General features: G+C 40.3%; 1 protein-coding gene across 3 annotated transcripts in view; it reads left to right on the forward strand.

Annotated features, from left to right (window-relative positions):
* ZC4H2 (zinc finger C4H2-type containing) overlaps positions 1 to 10,224 on the forward strand; it is a 99,096-nt gene extending 88,872 nt beyond the window's left edge. Inside the window, exons 2-5 of one of the 3 annotated variants that reach the window (XM_079124141.1) lie at positions 4,849 to 5,020; positions 6,579 to 6,751; positions 7,509 to 7,671; positions 8,751 to 10,224. In XM_079124141.1, the coding sequence (XP_078980267.1) occupies positions 4,849 to 5,020; positions 6,579 to 6,751; positions 7,509 to 7,671; positions 8,751 to 8,864 (622 nt within the window). In that variant the 3' untranslated portion in view covers positions 8,865 to 10,224. Of the gene's footprint in view, positions 1 to 4,848; positions 5,021 to 6,578; positions 6,752 to 7,476; positions 7,672 to 8,750 lie in introns of all 3 variants that reach the window. The other 2 variants (XM_079124142.1, XM_079124140.1) reach the window with 2 other exon arrangements.
* The last annotated feature ends 17,074 nt before the right edge of the window (positions 10,225 to 27,298 follow it).

Genomic DNA, 27,298 nt, shown 5'->3' on the forward strand with positions numbered 1-27,298 from the left:
ATGTGTATGTGTACACACACATACACATAAACACACTCCATGTGCTGTAAACTCTTTGTGACAAAGTCTAAACAACTGTGGTAAAGGCCATGACCATGGCAGAAGAGTTGGGCAGAATGGGGAGGGAAGGGTTCTATCATTTGTTGCCTACTCACTATGTGCCACATAATCTATTTGGGAAATTTACATGTGTTAGCTCATGTAATCTTCACCACATAATTTGTAAAGTAGGTGTTTTTCGTGAGGAAGCTAAGGCTGAGAGAAGCTAGGTAAGATGATGAGATGGTGTCACTTTGCTGCTGTTTAAAATTCTAAGATCCCCCTACCTCTGAGGACAGAAGTCCTAATTCATTCCATTTTCCAAGCTGTGTTTTGACCTGTGCCAACCTCCACAGTTTCATTTAGGTCCCCTTTCTTTTTTCAGTAGATCGTCCAGCCATATTGGTCTTTGTTTAGTTTTTTTTTTTTTTTTAAATACAAGACACTTTTATTATCAAATAACAAGCAAAATACTAAGTAACATTAAAATGGAGACCCTTAAACCTACCATCCCAACCCATTGTTCAGTAGTCCTGGGGATTGAAGCCAGGGCACCTGACCAAAGCTACAACCCCAGTCCTTATTTTATTGGTTTCATCTTTTCTTACTTTCTTATACCTTTATTTTAATGTGCTGCTGAGGCTTGAACCCAATGCCTCACACATTCCAGGCAAATGCTCCACCACTGAGCCACCACCCCAGCCCTTATTGAGACAGTCTTGCTGAGTTGCCAAGACTGATCTCGAACTTGAGGTCCTCACATATGCACCCCATTAGAAGTTTATAAGAAGCATTTTTTTTTGTGATTCTGGAGATCAAACTTGGAGCCCCAAGCCTGCAGGTCAGCCCTCTACCTGAGCCACCTCCTCAGCTCAAGAAACATCTAGTGTGATGTTCATAAATAACCCCCTGACTACCCAACTGCCACTGGATTTCAGGCAATACAATATGCAGGTCTTAGGTGGAAGGCACAGAAAAGAGGACAACACAGTGAGAATAATGAACCCTGATGTGGGCAGGTCTGATGTCCTTTACCAACTGTGTCAACTCCCTCCGAACCAGGTCCAGTTTCTCAGATTTGACTTCACTTGCTTTCAACGATTTTTCAATGAGGTCTTGGATCTCCTCAGGGGCAGGGTACTCCCCTTCTGTCAGCCATGTCAGTCTAGCTGTGTGGCACAGCAGGTTTTTCAGGGCACAGAGGGAGATATGGTTCCCACGGAAGTGGAACGTTCTGAGCTGGGAACAGTGACCCAGGCTGGCAAGATGGCATTCAGCTGGGAGTCTGTGATCTTACAATTCTCCCAAGTCCAGGGTCTCAAGGGTGTTTGCCACCTTTTGTGGCAGATCCCAGAGGGGCTTGGGACTCATCTCTTTCAATGAAAAAGAGCAGAGTTCCAGGTGCTTCAGTTGGTCAGTGCTTGGACACACAGACAAATCTGACTCTTTAAGCAGACTGAATGTCAGCGAGACCTTCTCTAAAGGGGTCTGGCTCAGGAGGATTTTATGAACCTTTCCCAGGAGGAAGAAGACATCGTTCACACAGAAATCTCAGAGCTTGTCCATCTTTCTCAGCTGCAGGCTATATTTGTGAGAAAACCACCTATTTAGGAGCGGCAGGTAAGGTCGCTCAGACTCATGTTAGAGAAGCGGAACACGTGGAGGTTACTCATCCTGTGCAGGTAAAAAAATAACTTCTCAAGTTCATCCCGACACCAGCGGCTGTCCACCTCCAGCTCCCAGACATAGTCTAATGGCAGAGCGTTCATGATTTTGTAGTAGACAAAATAGCGGATCTTCAGCTTCTCGCAGTACATGCGGACCACGGCCTTCCTCTCCAGCACCCATGATGTGAGCCTGAAAACGAACTCCACTGCCAGGGCTTCCTCCATCAGGAGATCTATGAGTATCTTCAGGTGCTGCTTTGCTCTCCTTTGGCGGCGTTTCTTTCTGTTCTTTGGACAACTTGTTTCTTGCAAGCAGGCGCCCGGTGGGGCTCTGGACGCCAAGAACGGAGATTCCCGATTCTCATCCCGAAAATCCAGTGCTTGCAGTTTCCACTGGCTGGGATGAATATTCTCATCAAGCAGCCTATTCAGTCCATCCAACATGGTTATCAAGGCATTTGTATTTCTAGTCTTCTTCGGGTACCCCATAGGGAGTCAGGCCAAGGCACAGGACAGCACCATCTCCACGTAACCCCCCATTAGAGCCTCCTTGTACAACTGTAGAATGAGCACCCTGTTCAGGATCTCCAGATTGGGGATGGGCAAGACCTCATAGCACTGCACGCTCTGTATCGCCAAGTCCTGGAATGTAGGTATGGTCTGAATGCTCATCCTGTTGAATCTGTAATCCCAACAGCTTGGGACAGAGTCCAAGGCCAGCCTCGGCAATTTAGCAAGACTCAAGGTCGCCTGGAGAAAGACCCCTACCTGGAGGTCTGGCAGGCGGGCGGGCACTCCTGGCTCTGGGACTCCTGGCTCTGGGACTCCTGAGACTGTTTAGTTTTTTAATATGTCATATTCTTCTGCTCTATGGCTACTACTGTTCATGCCATTCTCCCTGCCTGGATTGCTGTCCACTGTGTCTGCCTGTACTCCATTCTTCAGGACTTAGCTTAGATATCACATTCTTGGGTTCAGGGAACCTTCTCCTGTTTTCTTGACTCTACAGTGTCCCTCAGACTATGTTAAGACTCTTCATTGTATCCTTCTATTACATTCTTCATCTCTCCCTACTATTCATCATATGGTTTTACGTATAACCATGTGTTCATGGTTGATTTTCCTCATTAGATGAAGCTCCTTGTCCATATATTATCCTGTTCTCTGCTCAATCTCTAGGAACTAGTACAGAGCCTGGCACATAATAGGTGTCCAATAAATATCTGTTTAATGAATATACACATAAACTTTCTAGTGTTGGTACATAGTAATCATGCTAGATAGTTAAAAATGTAATTGTAGTTGTTATTAATGTCTAATAGCAAATAGCTTCTCAAGGGCAGAAGTAGGATTTATTCCCAGGTTTGAGTCTCCTTTCACAATATGACTCTGCCTGCAGAAATGGGTTATTGGCCCAACACTGCCTTTATTGGCTATATGAATTTGGGTAAGAAATGATACCTGTTTGAATCTCAGTTTTCCCATCTGTAAAATTGGGGTTGGAATATGCAGAAATAGGAGAGGATCTAAAGAAATAATTGACCAATAAAAATCAGTAACTGTCCTCTGCAAGACAATTAAGCAGCTATATCAAGAACCCTTGGTATGTTTATGCACTTCAGCCTGGTAACCTCAAAGTCAGTGTGTAGTAGTGAGTTGTATGTAGCTTCTGATATCAGAGAGCCCTACATTCAAATTCCAACACCCAATTTACTAACCCTGTGGTGCTAGACAAGTTTCTATCCTGAACCTCAATATCCTTGTCTACAAATAGGATAATACTCCTTGTAAAGTAAAAACAAAAACACAAAAAATGAAATAAAGGAGTATAAGAAGAAAAACTCCCATTATTCTATGCACCTAACACAGTTCTTTCTGTGTTTCTGTGTCCTTCAGGGGCACCTGTTGAAGGAGGCAGAAGCCTTAAGCAGTGCTGAAAAAGGAGAGAAGGACTGCAGACAGAAGCTGATATCAGAGGCCTGAGGCCAGGGTGTGGTGCTGGAGCATCCACGGGATAGTCTGGAAAATAGGGGAAGACTAACTACTGAGGCAAAAGAAAAGAGATGCCACGTATGTGTAAATGGCTAATGGCTAGGCAGGTCCTGAAAACAGGGGAATAGGGGGCTGATGGGAGGACAACAACATGGCTTAGTGGATCCTCCTTTCAAAACTTTGTAGCTCTCTCATGTAAACAGGCTTCAGATGATTTGAAAGGTATTTGAAACTACATCTTTCCAGTTCCTTTAGTTGTTTAATCACATTCATATTTATTTTGAAATTGTAACCTTGGTGTAGTATAACAATTGCCAAATATTCCAGTTTCACTCATAGCCCAGAAAACACATCTCGATGTATTAACTTTTTGTTTGTTTGGATTACTTCCTTAGGAAAAACGTCCATGTATGGGATTAAGCCAGAGGGTATATAATTGAGATTTAGCAACCATAAACAGGTTTTGTGTTTTTCTGTTTTTTAAAGAAATGACCCACAATGATTCTCTTCTCATTTCACTTTTAAAATTGATGAGTGTGCTGTGCTGTTTGAGAGCCATTAGTCATATGTGATTGTTTAAATTTCAAGTTCAGTTCATTAAAATTAAGTAAAATTCAAAACTCAGTTGCTGAGTTACATTAGTCACATTTCAAGTGTTCAATAGCCATGTGTGCATAGAACTACCATTTTGGAAAGTACAGATTCAAAACGTTTTCATCACTGCAGAAAGTTTAATGGACAGTACCTCTCTATAGTTTCTCAAGAGGTCACTGTTAGTGTCTTGGGTGAGATTTCTTTGTGGTGTGGGATTTTCCTGTGCATTAAGAAGTTATTTAGCATTTCTGGCCCATGTCCCCTAAATGGCAGTAGTGTTCTCCCTTGGATATAGCTAATAACCAAAATCTGACTCATGTTTTCAAGTACCCCAAGGGAATAAAACTAACTGTATTTGAAACCCACTGAGCTTTTATCTTAAAAGAAAGCAGCTCCTACATTTTGTGGGGATGGCTTGCGGTTGGTTATGTCTAGAGAGGGACATTTGGAAAGATGACTTAGAAAGAAAGCCCAGCTCAGAACCTAGCTCTGTCTTCCATCTCCATTTTCCTTCCTTCTTTTGATGACTTATTTAATGCTTTTGGGGGGATTTCAGAAACAAGACACTACAGATGGAAAAGATCAAGGCCCGTTTGAAGGCTGAGTTTGAGGCACTCGAATCAGAGGAGAGGCACCTAAAAGAATACAAGCAGGAGATGGACCTCCTGCTACAGGAGAAGATGGCTCATGTGGAGGAACTTCGACTGATCCATGCTGACATCAATGTGGTATGTGGTTCGCGGCCTGGAGCCTACCTCTGGGCCCATTAAGGAAGAGGTTTTAGTGAGTGTTGTGACTTCTCTTTAGATATGGTCATGGTCACCCTGGGGGAACAATCATCAGGTTGTGGTGAGGTAGAAGAATCCCAGATTTTTGAGATCAGTACAGGCTTTGTTATTGACTAACTGTATGTTAATGAACAAGTCTCATCTCTCTGTCTCAATTTTTCTCTGCACTATGGGAAGAACTCAGTAACCTCCAAGGGCTCTTTCAGCTGGGATGTGCTCTTATTTTGGGAGTCTTTAGAGTTAAGAGCTATGCTTAAGTAAAAGTACAGTAGTCACCTGCCTCTGAAGTATAGCCTAAGGTGTTCCAAAGCTTTCAACCAGACCAAATGAATTATTTCTGCCTGCCTACTAAAGTGGGGCTTCCTCATTAGAGTGTCTCCCCTGGAGAATCTTTGGAACTTGGAAAATTAACTATCTACTAAGGTGATAAGCTTCTATTTTTTGAGGTTATTCAAGCAGAATTAGGGCTGCTGTATTGATAATTCCTTCACTAGGAAGAAAGTTGGAGGTGCTGACCTGTAAGGTCCTTTCCACTTCCTAGAGCCCATGAAAATAATTACTTTTTAAAATTTTACTTTTGAAGGAGCTAAATTTCTCCTTTTGGAAAACACATTTATTTTTTCATACTGTCAGGCCTAGGATCTTAAAAGAAATATAAATGAGGTAGGCACTTGGAATTTTCTGTGTTAGATTCTGGACCTCATGTAGAATTGGCAATTTTGCAGTGAGCTAACCAAGCCACTGAAATGAATAAGATTTCCAGAGAGGTTCTGAAAATCTAGGCCAGTGGATCTCAAACTTAAGCATCAGAGTCACATTGGAGGGCCTGCTAAAACACATATTGTTGGACTCTACCCCAGAGTTTCTAGTTCTATATATCTGTTGGAGCCTGAAAATTTGCATTCCTGAGTTTCCAAATTATACTAATGCTGCTGATCTGGTAACAACATTTTGAGAACCATTAATTTAGAGACTTTCCTAGAGAAAGATCACTGGTCTTGGAGACAGAAGCCCTGTAACTTTATATAGATTTTGTCCCTAAGAAGTATTTCCCTTGGGGAAGTCCAGTCTTCTCTCTAAGCTTCAGTTCTCTGACCTGGAAAATGGTGGTAGGGTGAACTTAAATAGACTCTAAAGGCCATCCAGCTTTGAGATGATATGTTTGAACAATAACTATCATTTATTGAGCCTTTGCTCTGTTAGCCCCCATGTTGACAGCTATGAATTTGTATGAATTCATACAAATTCATTTGTTTGAATGAATATGAGTGTTGAATCTTCATCAAGATTATAAGACATGTTCACTATTAAACTATCACCATCATAGAGATGAAGAAACTGAGACTTGACTAGTCATTGTAGAAAGGATATGACAGATAGAGGACTTGAATACAGATTGGTCTGGCTCTGGAGTCTGTGCTAGTATTTGCTCAGTTTTAAACTGTCTCTGATAACTTCGGGATTTTTTTCTCTGTACCTACCCTATTCTGGTTTGCAGATGGAAAACACTATCAAACAATCTGAGAATGACCTAAACAAGCTGCTAGAATCTACCAGGCGCCTGCATGATGAGTATAAGCCACTGAAGGAGCACGTGGATGCCCTACGCATGACTCTAGGCCTGCAGAGGCTCCCTGACTTGTGTGAAGAGGAGGAGAAGCTCTCCTTGGAGTAAGCTGCCTTCCCTTGTCCCTACAACATACTACATAAGCACACACACATATACACCCTCACACAGGCATATACATACACACAAAGCCTGGCCTGAAAATCAAAAGAAGGATGATTAGACTAGAATTACCAGATGACTTTCAAAATTATTTTTGTGATTTTGAAAACACAGGACTTTAACTATCATTCTTAAGAGGTTACTTTCCATATCAGGGCCTGGAAGGGGTATCTATGAACCTTTGAAAATACAAAAGGCTTAGCTTTCCTGGTCTCCAGGGACTATCTTGGGGACTTCATCTCAAAATCCAGGAGTTAAGAAGTAGTCTTGCCTTCAAGGGAGACAGAGTTCAACCCAGTCAAAAGAAGCATTCCCTAAAGGTAAAGCAGATTGTCTGTGGAAGTTATGAGCTTCCTATTCTTACAAGTCTATAAACATAGACTGGGGACACTTAATAAGAATACTGAAAGTGAGCATGGGATGGAAAATGGAAAATAGGACTAAAAGTTTTTAAATGACTTTGCTTGCCCTCAGATTTCTTGATCATCTGAGTCTGTCAAAGACAAGGAGCAAAAAGGTTACCCTTTCTAACAGGTAATGAGCCTGGTACCCATGGAAAATAGCTTTGTGCAAAGGAAGGTATATGAATTTTCTAGAGTGAGCCAGTCTAACTCTTGTTTCTATGCCATGGAGTCTTTAAGAGGGGCAAGGTTCTCCTTCCTTTCAGAATGATCCAGCCAATGTTTCTCATCTTCAAAGTTACTTTGAGAAGCAGAAAGCAGAATGGCAGACAGAGCCTCAGGAGCCCCCCATCCCTGAGTCCCTGGCCGCTGCAGCTGCCGCCGCCCAACAACTTCAAGTGGCTAGGAAGCAGGACACTCGGCAAACAGCTACCTTCAGGCAACAGCCTCCCCCTATGAAGGTGAGTGAGCTAGGGAGGGGCTTTGGAGGAAGCAAAATATCTTTCTAGGGAAGGCCATGGAATGCTGAGTCTGGGACTTTGGTCTAATTTATTGTGGGTCTTCTTTAAACATTCTTTGCTTGGTACACATACAAAGAGTTGTTCTGTTGGCCCCTCTGGTTTGTTGTTCCTCATTCTCAGAGGGATTAGAATGCAGAGAGGTTTTTAGGCTTTTGCTCAAGTAAAATTTTCTAAAGTTAGAAGTATAACTTTTACACAAAGATATAGTGAGAGCCAAAAGGATTACAAAACAGTTCCCAAGAGCATTTGAGAAACATATATTTATATAATCAACAAAGGAAAGGGATGCTGACTTAAATTTGCCAAGTTAGATACAACACTGGTTCATGTTCTATAGGGCAGTAAATCTGTGAAATTTATGGTTACCTTTTCTTCTGAGAAGAACTAATTTGCATCTCTATTGGGCAAAAAACATTTGCAGCCTGTCAGTGTAACATCACAGAATCTTATCGATAGTAAATAGTCAAGCACAAAAATATTTTCCTAGAGTAGGGGCCAACAAATTAAAGCTTATGGTCGAAGTGTGAACTGCTCCCTACTTTTGTTTAATGATTCATGGGCACACCTTTTTATAATGTATTGTCTATAGTTCCTTTGATGTTAGACAGTTAAGTAGTTGTAACTGAGACCATATAATGTGAAAAGTCTAAAATATTTAATGTTTTGGCCACTACTGAAAATGTTTGCTGACCCTGACCAAGAAAATTAAATAATTCATGGGCAGGCTTGTTAACAGTGTTCTAGTATAATGCTGAATGGATATGTAGTCCTCGTTTTGCCTCATTTCCACATTTTGCCTATATTTTCTCAGCATCCCTTTCTAATCTGCTCACTCTAATCCTTCACGCTCATCTTCTATGAACTCTAAGAACACTGATCTCTACTTGAATCTTAATGATTACTGTTATCTTCTGCTGGGAAATCATAATTGCTTTCTGGGCCCGTGGGTATCAGAAGTCTGAGCCATGAACTAAAAAAATCTGACCACTAACTTTCTTTGTTCTGTGCTCCCCCACCAGGCCTGTTTGTCATGTCATCAGCAAATTCACCGGAATGCACCTATATGTCCTCTCTGCAAAGCTAAGAGTCGGTCCCGAAACCCCAAAAAGCCTAAGCGGAAGCAGGATGAATGAAGAGGGAAAACATGTGGAGCTGTGCTGATCATAACCCCTCCCCTTGGCCAGAGTGATAGATGCCCTGTTGTACAAACACCCTTACCCACCCCCACTAAGTCTTTTATTTAATGCGACAGAAGCACAACCCCTCTCTCACTTTACTCATTTCTTTCTGCTCTTGGAATTTCTGTCTTAGGAAGAGATATGGTTCAGGTGCTAATGACTGTGTTTCATGATCCCTTCTTTCCCACCCACATTTCCACCCCTTCCCTTGTTTGGAACTAAGGGAAGGGCAAGGAGCCCAGATTTAATTCTATGTCTCTTATGCCTGAGGCCTGGAACCTGAGGAGATATAGGTTCTGAGGGCTGGGGTAGGCCTGTATCTTGTTTTAGGAAAATGCTCCAGTGTTTCTCTGTCTTGTACTTTTTAACCTTAGGCTTTGAAGGGACAACAGTCTTCTTGCTGTACTTCCTAACAGACTGGGTTCATATATCCCACCCTCATCCTTAAGGCCCAGAGGTAACTTGGACAAGCCTTCCTTTACATATTCGTTTGTGAGGCCTAGCTGATATTCTATAGCTCTCCCCACTGAAGTCTCTTATATATACTAAATGTCTTAGGTACCAGACTATGTCTGGGGATCCTGAGATCTATGGGTCTTTCCTCCATACCTCCAGTCTTTGAAAATCAGTAGAAGTTTGTCACAGTAATTAGGGAGCCATACCCACTCTACAAGTCTTACCAAATTCACTGCTTAAGACGCTGAGGCTGAAACCTCTGCTATAGAGGCTGCCTTAGGATGAGGGACCCCAGTTTGACATTTAGATTGACTTCCGTTCAAAACCATTACTCTGGTACCAGTTTAATGGTATATTACTGAGAGGAGAGGAGTGAATTTAGATTCAAGTGAGTGTCAATCACTTTACACATGCAAGTTGGTAGGGCTTCCCTTGCATTCATCTCCCTCTTCCTGAATCTGTCCACTCCCATAAGGCAGCATCAGCTCAGGACAGCTTCTAGCCACCTTTTTCCTATGGACTGTATGGGTGGCTTTCCTTCCTAAAACAAAAGGCACTGAGCTCCCAAGCCCCACAGTTCTTCTCTCCACCAAAGCTGTGTCTCCTTGTTAAGTCACTCTTGGACTTAATGAATGCAGCTGGGTACTGGCTAACTGAGAAAGTTTTACTCCCAGGTCTTCATCCCTGGCTGGGGAGGGGGGATATTTTTCCTTCTTTCCTTAACTGTAGTTTTATTGCCATAGTGTATGTGTTAATAATATAAAAGTTTCCTCTGCTCTTTGAAAGTAAGAGTGTTGTCATATAAAGTCTTTTAAATAAAAATTCATTCATTGGTGTAAATGCTCACTGAGTGCCTACTGTGTACTGGATAATACAAAAAATATAATACCATTTATACTTCTAGGTAGTGCTTTCCTTTTGTTCATTCAAGCTTACAAATGAGAAAACCAGAAATCACAGCATAAGAATTTATCCAATTTTTATAACAACTTCAATTTATTTAGCACCTACTCTCTGCCAGGTCCCTATTCTAGATATTTTTATACAAATGGTTGTATTTGATTTTCAAAACAACTTTACAAGCTAAGTATTCTTATTGTGATTTTCCAAAAAAGTAAACTGGACCCCAGAGATGTTAAATAACTTATCCAGAATTAAATAGCTAATAAGAGGACATTTCAATATTTGAAACCAGATTTTTCTTGATTCCAGAGATTATTTTTTCTACTTCTCCATGATAATTTTTTTCACTTCAAATATTTTTTTCCCTCTGGGAATGGCTCGATGATGAAAATGAATGAAATAACTCTTACCTGAAATCAGGGACTATATATCTACTGACTGATTGATGCAGGGATGTAAAGTCCTGGTCCCCTATAGGGACACAATAGAGAAGAATCGAAGGGGTATCCAAGCTTTAGAGCTCCTCAAAGGGGTTGCTGAGGGGACTACTCTGACTGCATCACAGTTCAGCATCTCCAGTTTCATCCCCATGTCTTATCTCTTTCCTTATGTGAATATTGATCCCAAGGGTTTCCTTTAATACCCTATTATTAAACTGTCTCAGGGCTTCCCAGACAGCATAACTACTGACAAAAACCTCTCTGTAACTCATTTTCCTCATATGGAAATGGGAAAATAATAGTACCTACTTCATATGGTTGTTATTAGCAATGCCAGGTATATAATAAGTACTCAATAAATGTTAATTTCCATTTATTCCCTGTGCTTTCAATATCAGGTAGATCGGATGACCAGTCACTATAAATATTATTCATCTTGCTTGACATAACCCGAGCATTTATTCAGCTATAAGCCTGTTTTCTAGATGGCCCAGGCTCACTGGGCAAAGGGAGGGCACTCAGCTGTGTAAATGGGGATACATCTTAACCATATAGGCCTTGGTGAGCACTACTTGGACTGGCAATACTATCTCATTTATTCTATCTTATTTTTTGTGAAACAAAGTACCCCAAAATGTACTGGCTTAAAACAACCACCATTTATTGGCTCATGATTCTATGTTTTGAGCAGGACTGGCTGAGAATTACTAACTTCTATTCCATGTACTCTTCAGACCAGTTGGCTGGGACCAGAGGATTCAAGATGGCTATACTGTCATCTGGCACCTCAGCTGGGGGTGGCTGGAATAACTGTAGTCTGGATGCCTATCCTCTTTTTGTTGTCTTTTATCCTCCAGGGTTCCTCCTTCTCCATATGGCTTCTCTGTACAGTAGAGTAATGAGACTTTCCACCAGGCAGCAGGCTTAAAAGAAGGTGAAATCCAAAGCTGCAAGGCATTTTTTTGGCATAAAACCAGAAGTCATACAGCAACACTACTACAACAGTGCCATATTAATCAACCTGTCAAAGGGCCAGCTCAGATTTAAGAGGTGGGAAAAGTGGGAAAAAGGACTTAAGGGCAGAAGCTGCATGCATGTTAAAGATGGGAAGAATTGTTTTCATATTTGAAAGCAACCTACCACATTTTCTGCCTACAACTTAGGCGTGGAAGGTGATACAGTGTCCATATTAGTCACAGTTCTCTAGAGGAACAGAACCAACAGGTTTTGTTTATACGTGATTATAAACAGTGATTTATTAGATCGACTTACAGTATCACCAACGGGATTGTCCCATAATGGCCTTCTGCAGACTGGAGAGCTGGAGGAAAGAGTAACTGTTCAGTTCAAGAAGCTGGAGCCTCAGAAGAAGAGGGATCAATGATGCAGCCCAATTCTAGGACTGGAAGCCTGGGAAACACCCTAGAGAATTGTCTGGTCAGAGTCCAAGGAGCTGGTGGTGTCTGAAGTAGCAAACCAAGTACCCAGCTGAGAACAAAAACAGTATCTGCATGTGCTTTGGCTTCCTCCTTCCTCTGCCCTCCTTATTGCCACGCCCCCAGTTCATTGAGCTGCACTGCCCCACAGTTAGGGTGGGACTACCCCTCTCAGTTTGCTGTCCCACATGCCAGTAGTATCTGGAAACACCCTCATCAACACACCCAAAAGTCTCCTTAATCCAATCAAGTTAACAATCTGTATTAACTATCACAATGTTTTTTTTTTTCAATAAATGATAAAACTGAGATTCAAAAAGATTAAAGTAGTAGCCCAGCAGAATAATTGGAAGGGAAAAGCCAGTTGAGACTCAAGTCTGTTTGCCTCTAAACTGTGGTCCTTTTGCCTAAGTGCTGGGCTGCAGGTAAGCCCAATACATGAATATAGGAAAGTGAAGAAGAATACTGAAGGAACAAAATAGGGTGAAAGGAGACAAAGGGGATGGGGGCAAATAAAAGGATATAGGAGGGGAGTAGGAATAAGAAAAAGAAAGTTATCATTTATATTGGTAATATACTTGACACTTAAAACAGTTTCTTCAACATTCCCATTTGCTCACATCGACAACACTCTACTGTTGTTAGAATATTTATTGTCTACATTTTACAGATGAGACCCAGAGAGGGGAAATTACTTGCATAAGGTCACACAGTAAGTCAAGAGCAAATCCACAACTAGTATTTTTGCCTTCCAATGTGGGAATCATCCAGTCTGGAAACTTCTTTTCAGAAGCTTGACCCAGGAGCAACGAATTGTATGAATGCTTTGTGCCAGGTTTCTTACTATTAAATTGAATGTAAGAGCTAACTCCACAGAGGAAAGTATTGTAATTTTAGTAGTTTGACTCTTAAAGTCCAGTTTCCTGTTCTGTTATGCCCTTAGCTTTCCCATAATAACTAATAACATTTTTATAATGATCAGCATATCCCAAGGTAAACTCCAGGAAGGCTGTGAATTCAGGGCCACATGCCTTTGGGTTACTTACCCTTTATGGACCTCCATTTCTTATAATGTGAAGCAGGCATAGTAATAGTCCTTTTCTAATAACATTGTTTTGAGAATGAAATTAGTTAACACATGGTAAATGCCTAGAATAGCACCTGAAAATAATTTAATAAATGGTAGCTGTGAAGAAGATGATTGGCTTTCTATGAATCCAAAGACGATGATAATGATGATGGAGGTGGTAGTAAAGGTTTACTTTGAATTCCAAATGTGCAAAAGGATTACAAGGTACAATAGGTACTAGGCTGTTCCTGTGTAAGGCCTCCCATAGCGGGAGAATTGATAGCTGGGATTCCTGAAGATTGTGGAAACTTTGAGACTGCTTCCACCAGCTACCAGTTAAATGGTTGTAAAAAGTTCAGGGCCCTCTTGGCAACTAGATAGAAGCCCCTCTGTCAAGTAAGTGGCTGGGAAGGGAAGATCATTCTTTTTTTAAATTTTTTATTTTTTCTTTTTAGTTATACATGAGGGAAGATCATTCTTAATCAAGTACCTCCTATCAGTGATTTAGGCCCACTTACACTTCAGTGGTTCCTATACCTTATAGCGGGAAATGATACACAGGAGCCAATTGTCCCCGAGTTCGAATTTTAGATCCCTTATTTACTAGCAGTGCATTATTGGGAAAGTTGTTAAACTTCCTTGAGCTCCTTTTCTTGATTATAAAAATTGATATTGCAGTAGGAATTTCAGTGAATTTTTTTAAAATGAAGGACAGTCACCATTTATTGGGTGTCAATAATGTGGTGATACTGTGCTAAAAGCTTCATTATACTAAAGCATAGTAGCTAAGAACATGGATAGTAAAGCAAGATGGTCTGGATTCAAATCTCAGCAATGTGATTTGCTAACTTATGACGTTTAGTGAACTCACCTGACTTCCTGAAACCTCCGTGAAATGGAGACCATTTGTTAAATGGATATGTTAGAATTTACTTGGCTGGACTGTTATGGGGATTAAATGAATTGAAACTTAATGAGTGAACATAGAAAGCATTATTGAGTATCCAATTAAAAAACTGAACTAGTAAAATCATCTGAGCAAAACTATGTGTCATCAACTTAGAGACAAGAAAATTGAGGCTGAGAGAGGTCAAATGTCTTGGTTGTGTGACTAATATGCTCCAAAAGTACCTAAAGCAGAACCTGGTAACATTTAATTCCTACAAGTAGGTCCTTGGTAACATTTAATTCCTTTCTTGTATACTTGGACTTCGAAGACATGAGTGTGAATTTTGTCTTGCTCTGAGTCAATGAAGAGAGGAGGAAAATCGAGACAGAAGCACTTCAATAAAAACCCACTGGAGATGATTCCTTTCTACATAAGGTTCAGGCTAGCTTTTGCCCTCTTGGCAGGCATGACTTTGGTGATTTCCCTGATTGTCTGCCTTTATTCTCCACTAAGAGCTGAGTTCCCAGAGGACACAGCCTGTATTTCCAGTTGCTTAGGCAGTTCTCCACTAGAAGACACTGAGCTGTTGAAACAGAAAACACAGCCTTCCCAAACACCCCAGACAGGCTCCCTATCTCCTAATAAATAGTTTTTCATCTGATTTGCAGCTGGGGTCTCTAACTGAAGCTGAAGATAGGAATGTGAGAACTGGCAAAGATCATTTGAATACCCCACTGACTGCTAGGGATATTTCACCTAAATTAGGCTGAAAGTGGGGAGGAGGGTAGACAGGAGGAAGTAGGAAGGGGTACCATCAAACATTCAATCTCAGGCTTGCTTCTTTCCAGCTGTCTTGGTACTAACCAATTAAAAGTAAGTGACACCTTTTCAGGAGGGGAAGAACTAGAACTAATTTGACTTAATTACTGGTTGCCACTTTGTAGTGAATGCCTTATCAATCCAGCCATATGTGTACACACACACAAACTCATGCACACACACATGTGCACATCTTCACACAGTTTTAGCTTTTTACATCCTCACATCCCTCACACCCCAGTCCCAATATCAGGCTTTACATTTGTACATCAGGAAATTAATGTGCTACATAAAATATCCATGTTCCAGCAGCTTGTTTATCCACAATTTTCCTTTCTTCTTTTTTCTGTCACTTCCTGGAGACCAGCCACATGTCAAGTGAAACTGACCTCCTGCCCTGCTAAGCTTTGGCGGGGAAAAGATATGAGACATGCTTCCCTACATCCACATGTACCCTTCTCTCTGGTGTCTAGACCAGCCAATGCCAATCCCTCTACCTTTGTCTGTGTCAACTTTGTTCTGCTTCCTCAGGTCCTACTCATTCCATCAACTGTTCTTCTCTTCCCCAACACAAACCTGTGATCTGGCTACTTCTCTGCTTATGAACAAGCTCCATCAGTTTTTATCTTTTAGAAAAAAAAATATAACCAAAAAGAAGGAGAAAGGAAAAGAGAACGGAAGGAAGAAGAAAAAAATGAATCCCTCTAATACTTTCTCTTATGTTCTACCCTTTTCCTTCTTTCAGTCAAACTTATAGACATCTGGATCGTCTGTGCCCTCTGTCTTCCTCATTTCTTTTCTTACCACTTTAGTTTACTCTGCTCTTTAATCCATGGGGACCCTCTTAGAGACCTCAAATAACTTTCACCTTGCTAAAATTAGTGGACCTTAGTTGACCCTAACTGATCTTTCTTTACCTCTTGTATTGCTAATACTTTGTATTATTGACTTTCCCTGGCTTCTCGCAATGCTTTGTATTGATTCCACATCCTGATACCTCCTGGCATAATCCCCCCACTCTCTTTTTTGTTACTGGAGATTGAACCCAGGGGTACTTTACCACTGAGTAACACCCCCCAGCCCATTTTATGTTTTATTTCAAGACAGCATCCCCCAAGTTGCTGAAGGTTTCTTTAAGTTGCTGGGGCTGGCCTTGAACTTGTGATCCTCCTGCCTTAACCTCCCAAGTCACTGGAATTACAGGTGTATGCCACCATGTCTGGCTATAACCATTCTTTAGTATTCTCCTTTGTGAATTATTGTGTTTCTGTTTGCTTCCTGGAGGCTGAACTTCCGTGTGGTGCCTTAGCTCTCCTCTCTTTGCATTTTACACTAAATTATCTAAGAGATATTATCTAACGCCCTATCCCCTCGTTTCAACAGCTCCCCTTCACATGAATCACTGGCATATCTGAATCTGTTCTCTAGATATCCTCCTTGAGCTTTAAACAAATAGGCAAATAACAACAGCTGGAATTTACTGAGCACTTGTGATGTGCCTAGAACTGTGCCAAGTACTTTACAGAAATTTTCTCATAGAATCTTCACAAAAGATTTTTTGGTGACACGGATTACTCTTATTATATCCAATCTTTACTGAGAAAATTAAAGCTCAAATAGCATAAGTAGTTTGTTTAATCCTATACCTAATGAATTATGGGATTAGGATTTGAATTCAGGTCTGCCCAACTTCAAAGTCTTTGTTCTCAACCATTACCATTTTGTTCTATGAGGTAGAGAATGATATCATGCTGTTTCCAGAGAAATGTTATGGAATTCTTCAAATGAAGGGCTTGTTTCCAGTATGGGCAGAAAGACCGGGAAATTAGAGATAAATTCGAGGAGGGAACCACTTGAACACTGGGAAAAATTGGACATGTGGAACTAGAGAATAGAGGAATTTCCAGGTTAAAGGAACAGCAAAAATCAAGGTCAAGTATCAGAAAAGCACATACTAGTACTCATGTAAGAAAAAAGAGTTTGGTCTATTTCAGAAGATTTTCTCATAACAATGTGGATGATTTACATGAGGGATCATGTAAGAATGATCATCTGAGAGCCTTTTGCAATAGACAAGGCAAAAGGCAAAAGTGTCTTGAACTAAGGCATTGCATTAGGGATGGTGTGAAGGGGACAGATTCAGTTAAAATTCAGGAGGGAGAAAAATGGTCCCAGGGGAAAAGGAGAGAAGAAAAACTATGCTTGGGATGAGTAAGAAGGCTTATTCTTTATTATTCTTTATCTATCTCTGTAGATAAAGTCATGGACTAGAGCATTTCTGGCATGTAGCATTAAGGAGGAAGAGTGCTGGCTTGCCAATTCTAGAATTCATTCCTAGTTCCTTAGTGATATTGTTGTTTTCTCTGAGGTTTAAATGGGGGTAGTTATGGCAGAGGTACTTTTCCAATTGAGAACTGTGATTTCCACAATATACTCAATTGCTAGGAGTCAAAGTACTTCTCACAAGTAGTCTCCCCATACAGAAGTTTTCTGAATTAGCCAGTGTGGTTGAGAAGCTGAGGCCTATCTGAGGCATGGAGAGAGAGAGTTATTCCCCAAAGAACTCTGGGAGTCAAGATGCTGAGACAAGAACTTCTCTTCATAGAAAGGCCTGGAGGAATGAATGGCCAAATACTCCCTGAGGCCCCCTGTGAGCAATGGGATAGGGATTAGTGGTAGGTGGGAGAAATTAGAGCTGAAAAATGTTTACTATACTTTGAATGTATAAATTGTTTAGGTTTTATTAATTTGATTATTTTTGAGGTGCTGGGGATGGAACAAAGTGCCTTACACATGCTAGGCAAGTGCTCTACCAATAAGCTAATACCCCCAGTCTAAATTGTTTTTATTTTTAATAAGAACATTTGAATTTTGCAAATAAAACTAGACTATACATGCCACTACACACCCAGAAGAATGGATAATATTTAAGTGAATGATGATACCAAATGTTGGTGGAAATGTGGAGCAACAAATGTTTTCATACACTACAGGTGGGAAGGTAAAATCTTTAAATCTCTGGAAAAATATCTGACAGTTTCCTTTAAAATAAAAATAGTCATCTACACTTTGACCCAGTATGACCCCTGTTAAATATACATGCGAGTGAAGAAATATGTTTTTATACATTTCCATTAAAATATTAAAATATGTTCATAGCAGTTATTTCATAAAAGTCCCAATCTGGAAACAACTCAGGAGTTCATGAATAGAAGAATGGATAAAGAAAATATGACTTATTGTGTCCTTGAATGTCATTCATCACTAAAGAGCAACTATTGATACATGAGAGAACATAGATGAATCTCAGAAATCATGCTGAGTGAAAGAAATCAGACACAAGAGTATATACTGCATATTTCTATTTATATGATATTTTAGAAAGAGGCAAAAGTAATATATAGTGAAATAAATTAGAACAATATTTGTTTCTGGAGAATGAGAAATGAGGATTAACAGGGAAGGGCAATGGGGAAAAATTTTGGCAAGGTGTTTGTGCTGGGAATTCTAAAATGTTAACATGAGAATTCACCCCATGTTAGGTGATTTGTAGAAAGGCTTATAATACTAAGATACAGTCGTAATTGTGAGTATGATTTGTTACAGTTAAAGGAAAAGAGCAAAACCAACAAAGAAAAGGTAAATAGGGTGAAGTTTAGAGGAAACCAGGAGTAAGCTCCCAAGAATTCTCTCTCAGTGGAATCACATGGGACACAATTAATTCCCCTAGCAATCATCTATGACAACACTATAAAATCTTGATTACCAGAAGCTTATTAGCGAGTGTGAGGATTTTTTTAATTGTAAACTTGTCACATAGCCACCCTCTGCCTAGCATGTACCCAAAAGTCATCCTCCTCAGAGGAAAGTAAATATGAGCGTAAACCATATAATTTTCACAAACAATATAGGCAGAGTGACCCATCCTCACCATGGAATGATGGGAACCCTTCAAAAATTCAAGTTTCTAGATGCCATTTAAGGGCCAATCTTTAAGCAGACCTATCAAAACGAATGAAGTCAGACTGACTAAGTTAACTCTTTCCTGCACAGTGGTAGTGTTCTATATCTTTTTTAAAATTCTTTTTTTTAATATACCTTTATTTTATTTATTTATTTTTTGGTGGTGCTAAGGATCAAACCCAGTACCTCACATGTGCTAGGCAAGCATTTACCACTGAGCTACAACCCCAGTCCTGTTCTATATCTTGATAGGATTTGGGTTAAACAAGTATATTCCAATGCCAAAATTCAGAGATTAATATACTCAGGATTTAGAAATTGAATTCTATGTAAATTTTCTCAAAAGAAAAGGCTATAAACAATATTAATTCTTATATTAATATACATATTGATATTAATGGTATCTTAGGGATGGATTATACTGTTGTGTGTAACTTATTTTGAAACGCATCAACTCTTAGGTGGATTGATGGATGGATAGAAGTGATAGTGAACAGGCAGACATAAGCAGTGAGAACATGAGGTTAAGGGAATAATTCTTTAAAGTGGACCTCAGAAGGCTGAGGCAGAAGATCATCAATTCAAACCCAGTCTCAGCAACTTAGTGAGGCCCTAAGGAAATTAGTGAGAACCTGACCCAAATAAAAGATTTAAAAAGGGCTGGGGTTGTGACTCAGTGGTAAAGGACCCCTGGGTTAAATCCCCAGTACCCCACCCCCCACATCACACAAATAAAGCAATTTACCTGCAGTCCTGCCTGACTTAAGTCAACAGACTATGTTACATTCCTTAGAAGACTGTTATCTGGAGAAGAAATGCAGGTCTGAAATGTCAATAAAGAGAACACAAGTTACCCTGAAGGCAGGAGTGGGGTGGTTGTGGTGGTGGTGGTGGACTTTTGTGACCCTTTCACAGACCAAAGCCCAGAACTCAGGAAGATAAGGATAACCCCCCTAACCATAAAATATGTAATAACATGTTCCAATTAGAACTGGACACATGGGCCAAAGTGACCTAGAGTTGTCATGCTTAGTGGGGACTTGAAAGACTGATGTCATTCTGCCGTCAGCCAAAAGTCAAGAGGTGGACTTAGGTGGAACTCTCCTGAAATTTTCCTTGGACCTTGAGTAAGTTTGGAGAACAGGAGGGGTACACTGCTCCTCTCCTCTCAGAGGACCCACTGTATCCCTTGAGAGTGTCTGCTTTTCCCTTTTCTTATTACTTCAATAAACTCATGACTGCTACATTGAGTGATGTGTGAAAGCTTTCTGGAATGATCATAAGAATCAGGGTGAAGAGGTGGGTCTCTGCGGCAGCCTCAGTTTTGCAACAGACTGGTGCCCTGTAACAGAAGGACAGATATGTGATAAAATAAATCCAACAAAATGCTATTTGAAGGATCCAGGTGGGGACATATGAGTGTTACCTGTGTAATTTGCTATATTTTATTATAATTTTATAATATTTCATAGTATTTTCATAATAAAATATTGGGGAAATGAAATATCTGTATGGTAATATTATTCTGCTGCCTAAAAGTCTTGGTTTGCTCCTTAGCATTTAAGACACTTTATAATCTGACTTCTTAATTAATCAGCATAATTTTCACTGTGGAAAATTATGGAATTTTGGACCCCAGTGGAATTGAAAGAGCACCAGGGAGAGAAAGTAAATAATGGAGAGAGAGTAATAAATCTGCGCTCCCACTTAGGGTGACCAGCTTGCTCCAGTTTTCCCAGGACTGCCCTGGTTTTAAACTGGAAATTCCTACATACTGGGAAACACTCCGATTTTAGACAAACTGGGATGGTTGATCATCTTACTGTACCATTGGACCCAGCTGCGCTGTGAGCTTTCTTTTTTCTGATAGTGTTAAGAGTAGCTGCAGCCAGGCGTGGTGGCGCTCGCCTGTAATCCCAGTGGCTCATTGGCTGAGGCAGGAGGATGGAAAGTTCAAAGCCAGTCTCAGCAAAGGTGGGGTGCTAAGCAACTCAGTGAGACCTTGTCTCTAAATAAAACACAAAATAGGGCTGGGGATGTGGCTCAGTGGTTGAGTGCCCCTGAGTTCTATCCCTGGTAAACCACCGCCCCCCACCCCCACCCCCACCCCGCTCCCCCGCCACACAAAGAAAAGTAGCTGCCACTTGTTGTTCCTGTTGTTTCTAAGCCATGTCATAGCATGCTGGGGGGTTCCAAACCTGCAGGTAGTTTGAGATCTGGCTGACTCACTCACTCTGCCATTTGGGCAGATGCTTCCCCCTGCTGGTGAAGAAGAGCACTTGTTGCAGAACGCCTCCCACAGAACTCTCCACACCCAGTGTATTCTCTTTTTTCTTCCTCACCTCACTACAAGTCTGGCCCTTTATTCCGGAAATCCAACAGTTTCACTACCACCAAAGGCACTGAAACACTGCTGCTGGTCTCCAGATCCTACTGGGAACTCTGACTCAGGACATTGATCAGTATCCTAAGTATGTAACCACATTGCCCACAAGGAGGTGTCTAGGTTCCATTCAGAAAGAAGAGATACCTTCACAGCAGGCAGACCCCTATATTTATTCAAAAAAAAGCAAGGAACGGATTGTCATAGTGGGCAACACCTAGGCAAAATGAAGAGCCAACTCAGGGCTCCCCAAAGATATCCCCAAAGATACAAAATGATTGCTTATATATTTCTGAGAGACAAACACAGAGAGGTGCACTCCTTCTGCCTAATGCTTCTTTGTCAGGGAGTCACATCTACTTAAAAATAGTAATTGCTAGGAATTTTGATAGCCCTGAATTTGACCTGATGCCTTCCAATACATTTCCCTCTGTTACACTATTGGGGGTGAACACAGATCTGTATGAGACAAAATGTGACAGCTTTTCTTATTGAGTGAGCAGTTAATGCACTGAACCATGTGCTTCACATAATGTTCATTTTAACCCTCACAACATTTGAAAAATGAAGAGCTATTTTTCCCATGTTACAGAAAATGGAATCAACAAGTGATCGAGTTTCTTGCCTAAGGTCATGCAGTAAGTTGCACAGATGGAACTGAAATCTAAGAAATCAGATAGTAAAACTTGAGTGCAAAACCAGCCTCCCACAGTGAGCTATCATGTGATTTTCAATGTGGAAGTGCTCCTGGACAGAATTATCATAAACTTCACAATAGAGTTTAGGTTCCCCTGAAATTCACAGTAGAATTTTGTAATGAAAATATAATAGAAAATACTGCTCATTTCCTTCTACCTCTCTATATTTCTAGTCTATCAACCACAACCCAGGAATAGTCAGCGCCTAGAAAGAGAGAACTTCAGCTGCTAAATTTGTTATTGATAATAATCTTGGTCTACCTACCTCACCAATGCTGAACCCATGAGAAAAATTGGCTACTGTTCTCCATTCTACCCTGATGATAACATTTACCTCTGCTACTGCCCCACCCCACAGCACACCACTAGTAGCTTGATAGCAGTTGCTTGAGCAGCAAACCTTCAAAAATTCCTATAAGACTCATTAGAGTTTACAGAGGAATAGTGCAAAACTAATAGTATCCAGGCATTGGGGAAAATAGTCTTTCTACAGAGGCCATCTCTATGAGCCATACCCCAGAAAACCACTGGAAAAAAATTACTAAAGAAGATTCACTTATCTATCATTTATAGCTGCTCTACCTGAATTGCCTAGAGCCCATCCTCAACTTTTAGCCCTGTGTTCACCCAAAGCAAACAGTAGTGGAGAACTGGAGAGCAGAATGGAAGAGGTCTGAACTTTAACCAGCACCACAGATCCAATGTCTGGTGCAGTAAAGGATTATGGGCCACATGAAGGCCTGTAAAAAGTCACTTTTCATCTCAAGAACGCTTAAGAACATATCAGATTTCTTCCCAACAAATCCAAGAAGGGCAAGGGCTAGGCCCTATCAGGGAAGGGCACGTATAGTTTGGAGATAGGAGTACTCCATCTTGAAAGATAGACACATTAGTCAAGGCAATTTATTACAAGCCCCCAAGGCATCCTAATCCTTATTTCTTTTAAAAAATTATTTTATGTTTTTTTCAACACACATTTGTACATATTTATCACATTGTTATGTTTTGATTCATGTATATATTAAGTAGTGTTCAACTTGGGATAATTTGTATATCCATCACTTTGTTTTTGATCTATATTTGTTCCAATTTTGTCCTTTAAGGATGTACATTATTGACTTTACCATCTTTTTTTTTTTTATTGTAAACAAATGGGATACATGTTGTTTCTCTGTTTGTACATGGCGTAAAGGCATACCATTTGTGTAATCATAAATTTACAGAGTAATGTTGTTTGATTCATTCTGTTATTTTTTTCCCTTCCCCCTACCCCTCCCACCCCTCTACCTTGATCCTACCTCTTATTCTTTCTGAGCCTTAGGGTTTGGAGTAATTGAGTCAGCAATGGGAACCCAGTTCTCATCCTGATATAATGCTTCAGTTCTCTGTATTCTGGTTGCAGCATCTTTGAATGCAATTTTGACCTTAGTCACCAGGTCTAGATTTGGGGAGCCAGTCTTGACCCTACCTTATCTGAAGAGGGGCAATCAAACACCTGTTCTTTCACCTTTCCTTGCCCTACCTCCCAGCTCCCAGTCACATCATACCAAGCACTGTTACAGCCAAACGGTGGTACAGCTTTGGATGGAAATGACCTATGGTTCTCAATCCTTCCCCTCTTTGACTCTATGCTTTGGCAATAATTGGAAGGGGTATAGAAGCTGTACACATCAAGACTAATTCCAAGTCATGCCCTAAAAACATTTCCCCCTGTACACCAGTACTTAGCTATGGAAATTATCTAAATCCTGTTTGAAAAGCATCTGCAGATGAATCATGATCATCATCAGCATGGGGGAGGTGTTGAGTGGGATTGGGGGATCTAAGGCTATGCTAGAATGCCAGATGAAGAGTAATTACTTGAAGATTGATGAGGATTCGTGATGTATTTATTTAATCCATCTTATAAATGCTGATTTAGATACACTCATCATTTGCTGAAGTTCAGAATTGGAGGAGAATGAGAAGTAGGAAAAACAAACTTGTTTTGTCTGGGAGTCAGAATTTTATGATGCTAAACCAGCATGGAGATCTTAGAAGCCTATAATATGTTATCCAACAATTTGATCAGCTTCAATACAAAGAAATTCAGCAGTTGTTGCTCACAAATTTAAAGCTTCAAAAATAATTCAGGAATTCTTGTATGATCTCATCAAGTATCTTAAAAACTTATCAAATTAGAACCCATTTATTACACAACTGACTGTTAGATTTGTGCCTAGGAATTTAGAGATAGAAAGATACTTAGAGACATTTCATCCTGCTTGTCCTTGTGTTAATGGGAATATTGAACCCAGAGAGGAGAGTGGACTAGTGTAAGGTCACAGAGGAGGGATAGGACCAAGTTCTCCTGAATTCTGACTTTACTAGGTTCCTAATGTCCTATGTCTTCTGATTCTTCTAAATAGCCAGATGTTTTCTGTTGGGATAGCTGACCCAAATATCCACAATAGACATATCTCTGAGTTCAAGCAAAGGTTTATTGACAGAGAATATCTACCAGGATGCCCTTCTGCAAGGCGTAGCAGCCTGCTGGAAAAAACCTTCTTCACTATATAGGCATGTACAATGGAGTAGTTAAAAAATATTCCATCTGGTCTTGTGATGTCTTACTTCACAACTTTGTGGTTTCAGTAGTTAGGGACTCTTTGGGGGAGGCCTAATGGTAAGATCATGCCTGGGTGGGCAGATGCTGATTTTCAAAATGGAGTTACTTTGGCCTAAGGACCTAACATTTTCCTATTGAATTCCTCATCTCTGAGATATCCCCAAGTGGCCCAGTTCCAAACATATCAACATGAGCAATGGAAGCCTCTGGCCATTGTTGCTATATGCCATGCTATAGCACCCCAATCAACTATTTTTTTTATATATCCAATCCCATCGAGGAAGATTGAGAATGAACAACTCACAGGAATAGGATAGTCATTGCTACCCAAGGACTAAGAGTTCCCTCCATTTCCAGATCTAAGTCTCTTCAACCTTCATCTCTACTCCATCTCAACCCACAATATCCATATCTGTCCACAGCCCAAAAGGCTGTAACTCTGAAATCTTATGACTCCATGTCCCATCTTTGTCTTCCTGCAATACTTCTACTGTTTCCTAGTTTTCTTTTCTTTCTCAGTCTCTCCTGCCAACTTACCCCTAGACCTCACAGAAATCAGCCTGGAACACTGCCTGGTCCATTCACTTTGTCCTGTTTTCTTTCTCTAGCTTGAACTTCCGATTCCATTGTTTCAACATTTAGATTGGCAATACCATTGGATTTTCTTGTGTCTTGTACTTCCTTACTATAGCCTGAAAAAACCCAAATCAAGGACAATTTGCTGTTGTGTTCTGGGCAGCCAAATGCTGTTGAGAAATCTCCCATCCTTGTGTTTCTGGAAAAGCTTAAAATTCATAGTCCCAGAATATCATCTAGGTTTATAGCAATGCACAGTAAGTCCCTAGTCACCTTCCTTTCCTGTTACTTCAGTGAAGAGAAGTGATGCCACCTTCAGAAGCCATGTAGGTGCTTTGAGTTGCATGTGTTAAGGTAGCATAAATATGGGGAGAAGGGTAATTTGAAGTTAGGTTGATCTGAGTTTGAATCTTGGATCTTCTACTTTTTGGTTGTGTGACCTTGAGTATGCCAATAATCTCTCTTAAGCTTCATTTTTTTCTTCTGTGAGGTGTAAAAAAGTGTTCTGAGGAATCCATTTAAGATTCTTAGAAAAAAATGTTTGACCTGAGGTAGGTGCTTAATTAATGTTGGCTGTTATTCTGTAGTGCCCAGGGCAGCATTCTGCTTGACAATATTCTTAATTCACAGTTTTAGAAGGCAGAAGCTTTTGACTGAGTTACTGCCCTGGTGAGGACTGACTCAGGACCTGAGGGTAGGCTTGGGCCTGCAAGTGCACATGAGGCTTCAACTAGACTGAGTGCCCAAGTCAAAAGAATATCAATGAAATAACACTAGAAATAGAAAATGGTCTCTGAGCAATGATAAACTTTTATTTATGTCTCTATTTCACATTTTTTTTCCAAAATAGTCTCCTGGAAGCAAATTTAAAACTTTAAAGTAACACGAAAATATAGCTCTAGATATTATTAGGTGCTCAATGAACATAGGAGCACAGAATCTTGAATTGAGAACAATTATCCTATCTTTCTATGAAAACTTATATACAACCCCTATTCAGCAGCCAAGGAGGTCTCATTCCTTGCCACATCACATTTCAATGTGGGGAGGTCAGTGTGGTAGAAAACTATATTCTTAATCTGAAGTGAAATCTTTTGGTAGCTTGTTCTGAGTCCTACTTATTCTACCACTTAATCTATACAGAAACCATAAACAGACTCTTCTGTGTGGCAGTCTTCCATATTTGAAGACAGATACTACTGACCTTGGCTTCTACCACCTTTGTCACCTATTTTGCAAAATAAAAAATAAGTATTATATTTCATTTTGCCAAATGGCAACAAAGAAGTTATATGTTGAATTTCTCTTGGAAACAATATTTCATATTTACCAAAAGAACATTTCATCCCCAAATTTCACTGACATGGCACATATAGTTAAAGGTGCTTATGGACTGGTCAGTGGACTTTGTGGAGGAGAGAAGGATTTGTTTGCATATTCAATGAGGAGTTACATTTCCATGAACACATCAGAATTGTTGTATGAGCCCTCCTTGTTCATATAAATATCATGTGGAACTTTGACCCTTTCTTTGGTTCAGTTTGGTCTTAATTGAAAATTCCAGGTAGTTGATCATATTTTAGAGTAAATAAAAATCAATTCTTGGTGATGTTCTAACCACCCTTCTGTGGATTAAGGTCCTATAAGAAATAAGCATTTTGAAATTCTTATTTGATCAGACCTCTCCACTTACCAGAGCATACAAGTCACAGCATGGTCTCCATGTAGTCTTGAAAGCCAGTAGTTTTCCATCCATGGTGACTGTGAAAGTAAGCAATATAAAGACTGGGTTTGGAGTGCCTAGTCCCAGAAAATTGATCCATCAGAAAATTTTCAAGAAAAGCTCTATCCACAGAATATATGATTATTTGCCCTGATTTAGAGCTTAGGCTCAGTAGATAAAACTATCCCCAAAACATTTGTTGAAATCAATCAGTGACAATTGTTTTAACATTGCAGTTACCCAACGCAGTGATTCTAGTTGGGTCAAAGGATTTTTGATTGTTTTGTACTGTGGATTAAAACCAGGGTGTGTTACTGAGCCACATTCCAAGACATTTTTATTTTTAATTTTATTGAGAGACAGGGCCTACCTATATTTTCCAGGCAGGCCTCAAACTTGTAATCCTTCCACCTCAACCTCCTGGAC

This window comes from Sciurus vulgaris (assembly GCF_902686455.1).
Source record: "Sciurus vulgaris genome assembly, chromosome: X".
In the NCBI taxonomy this organism is placed as follows: Eukaryota; Metazoa; Chordata; class Mammalia; order Rodentia; family Sciuridae; genus Sciurus; species Sciurus vulgaris.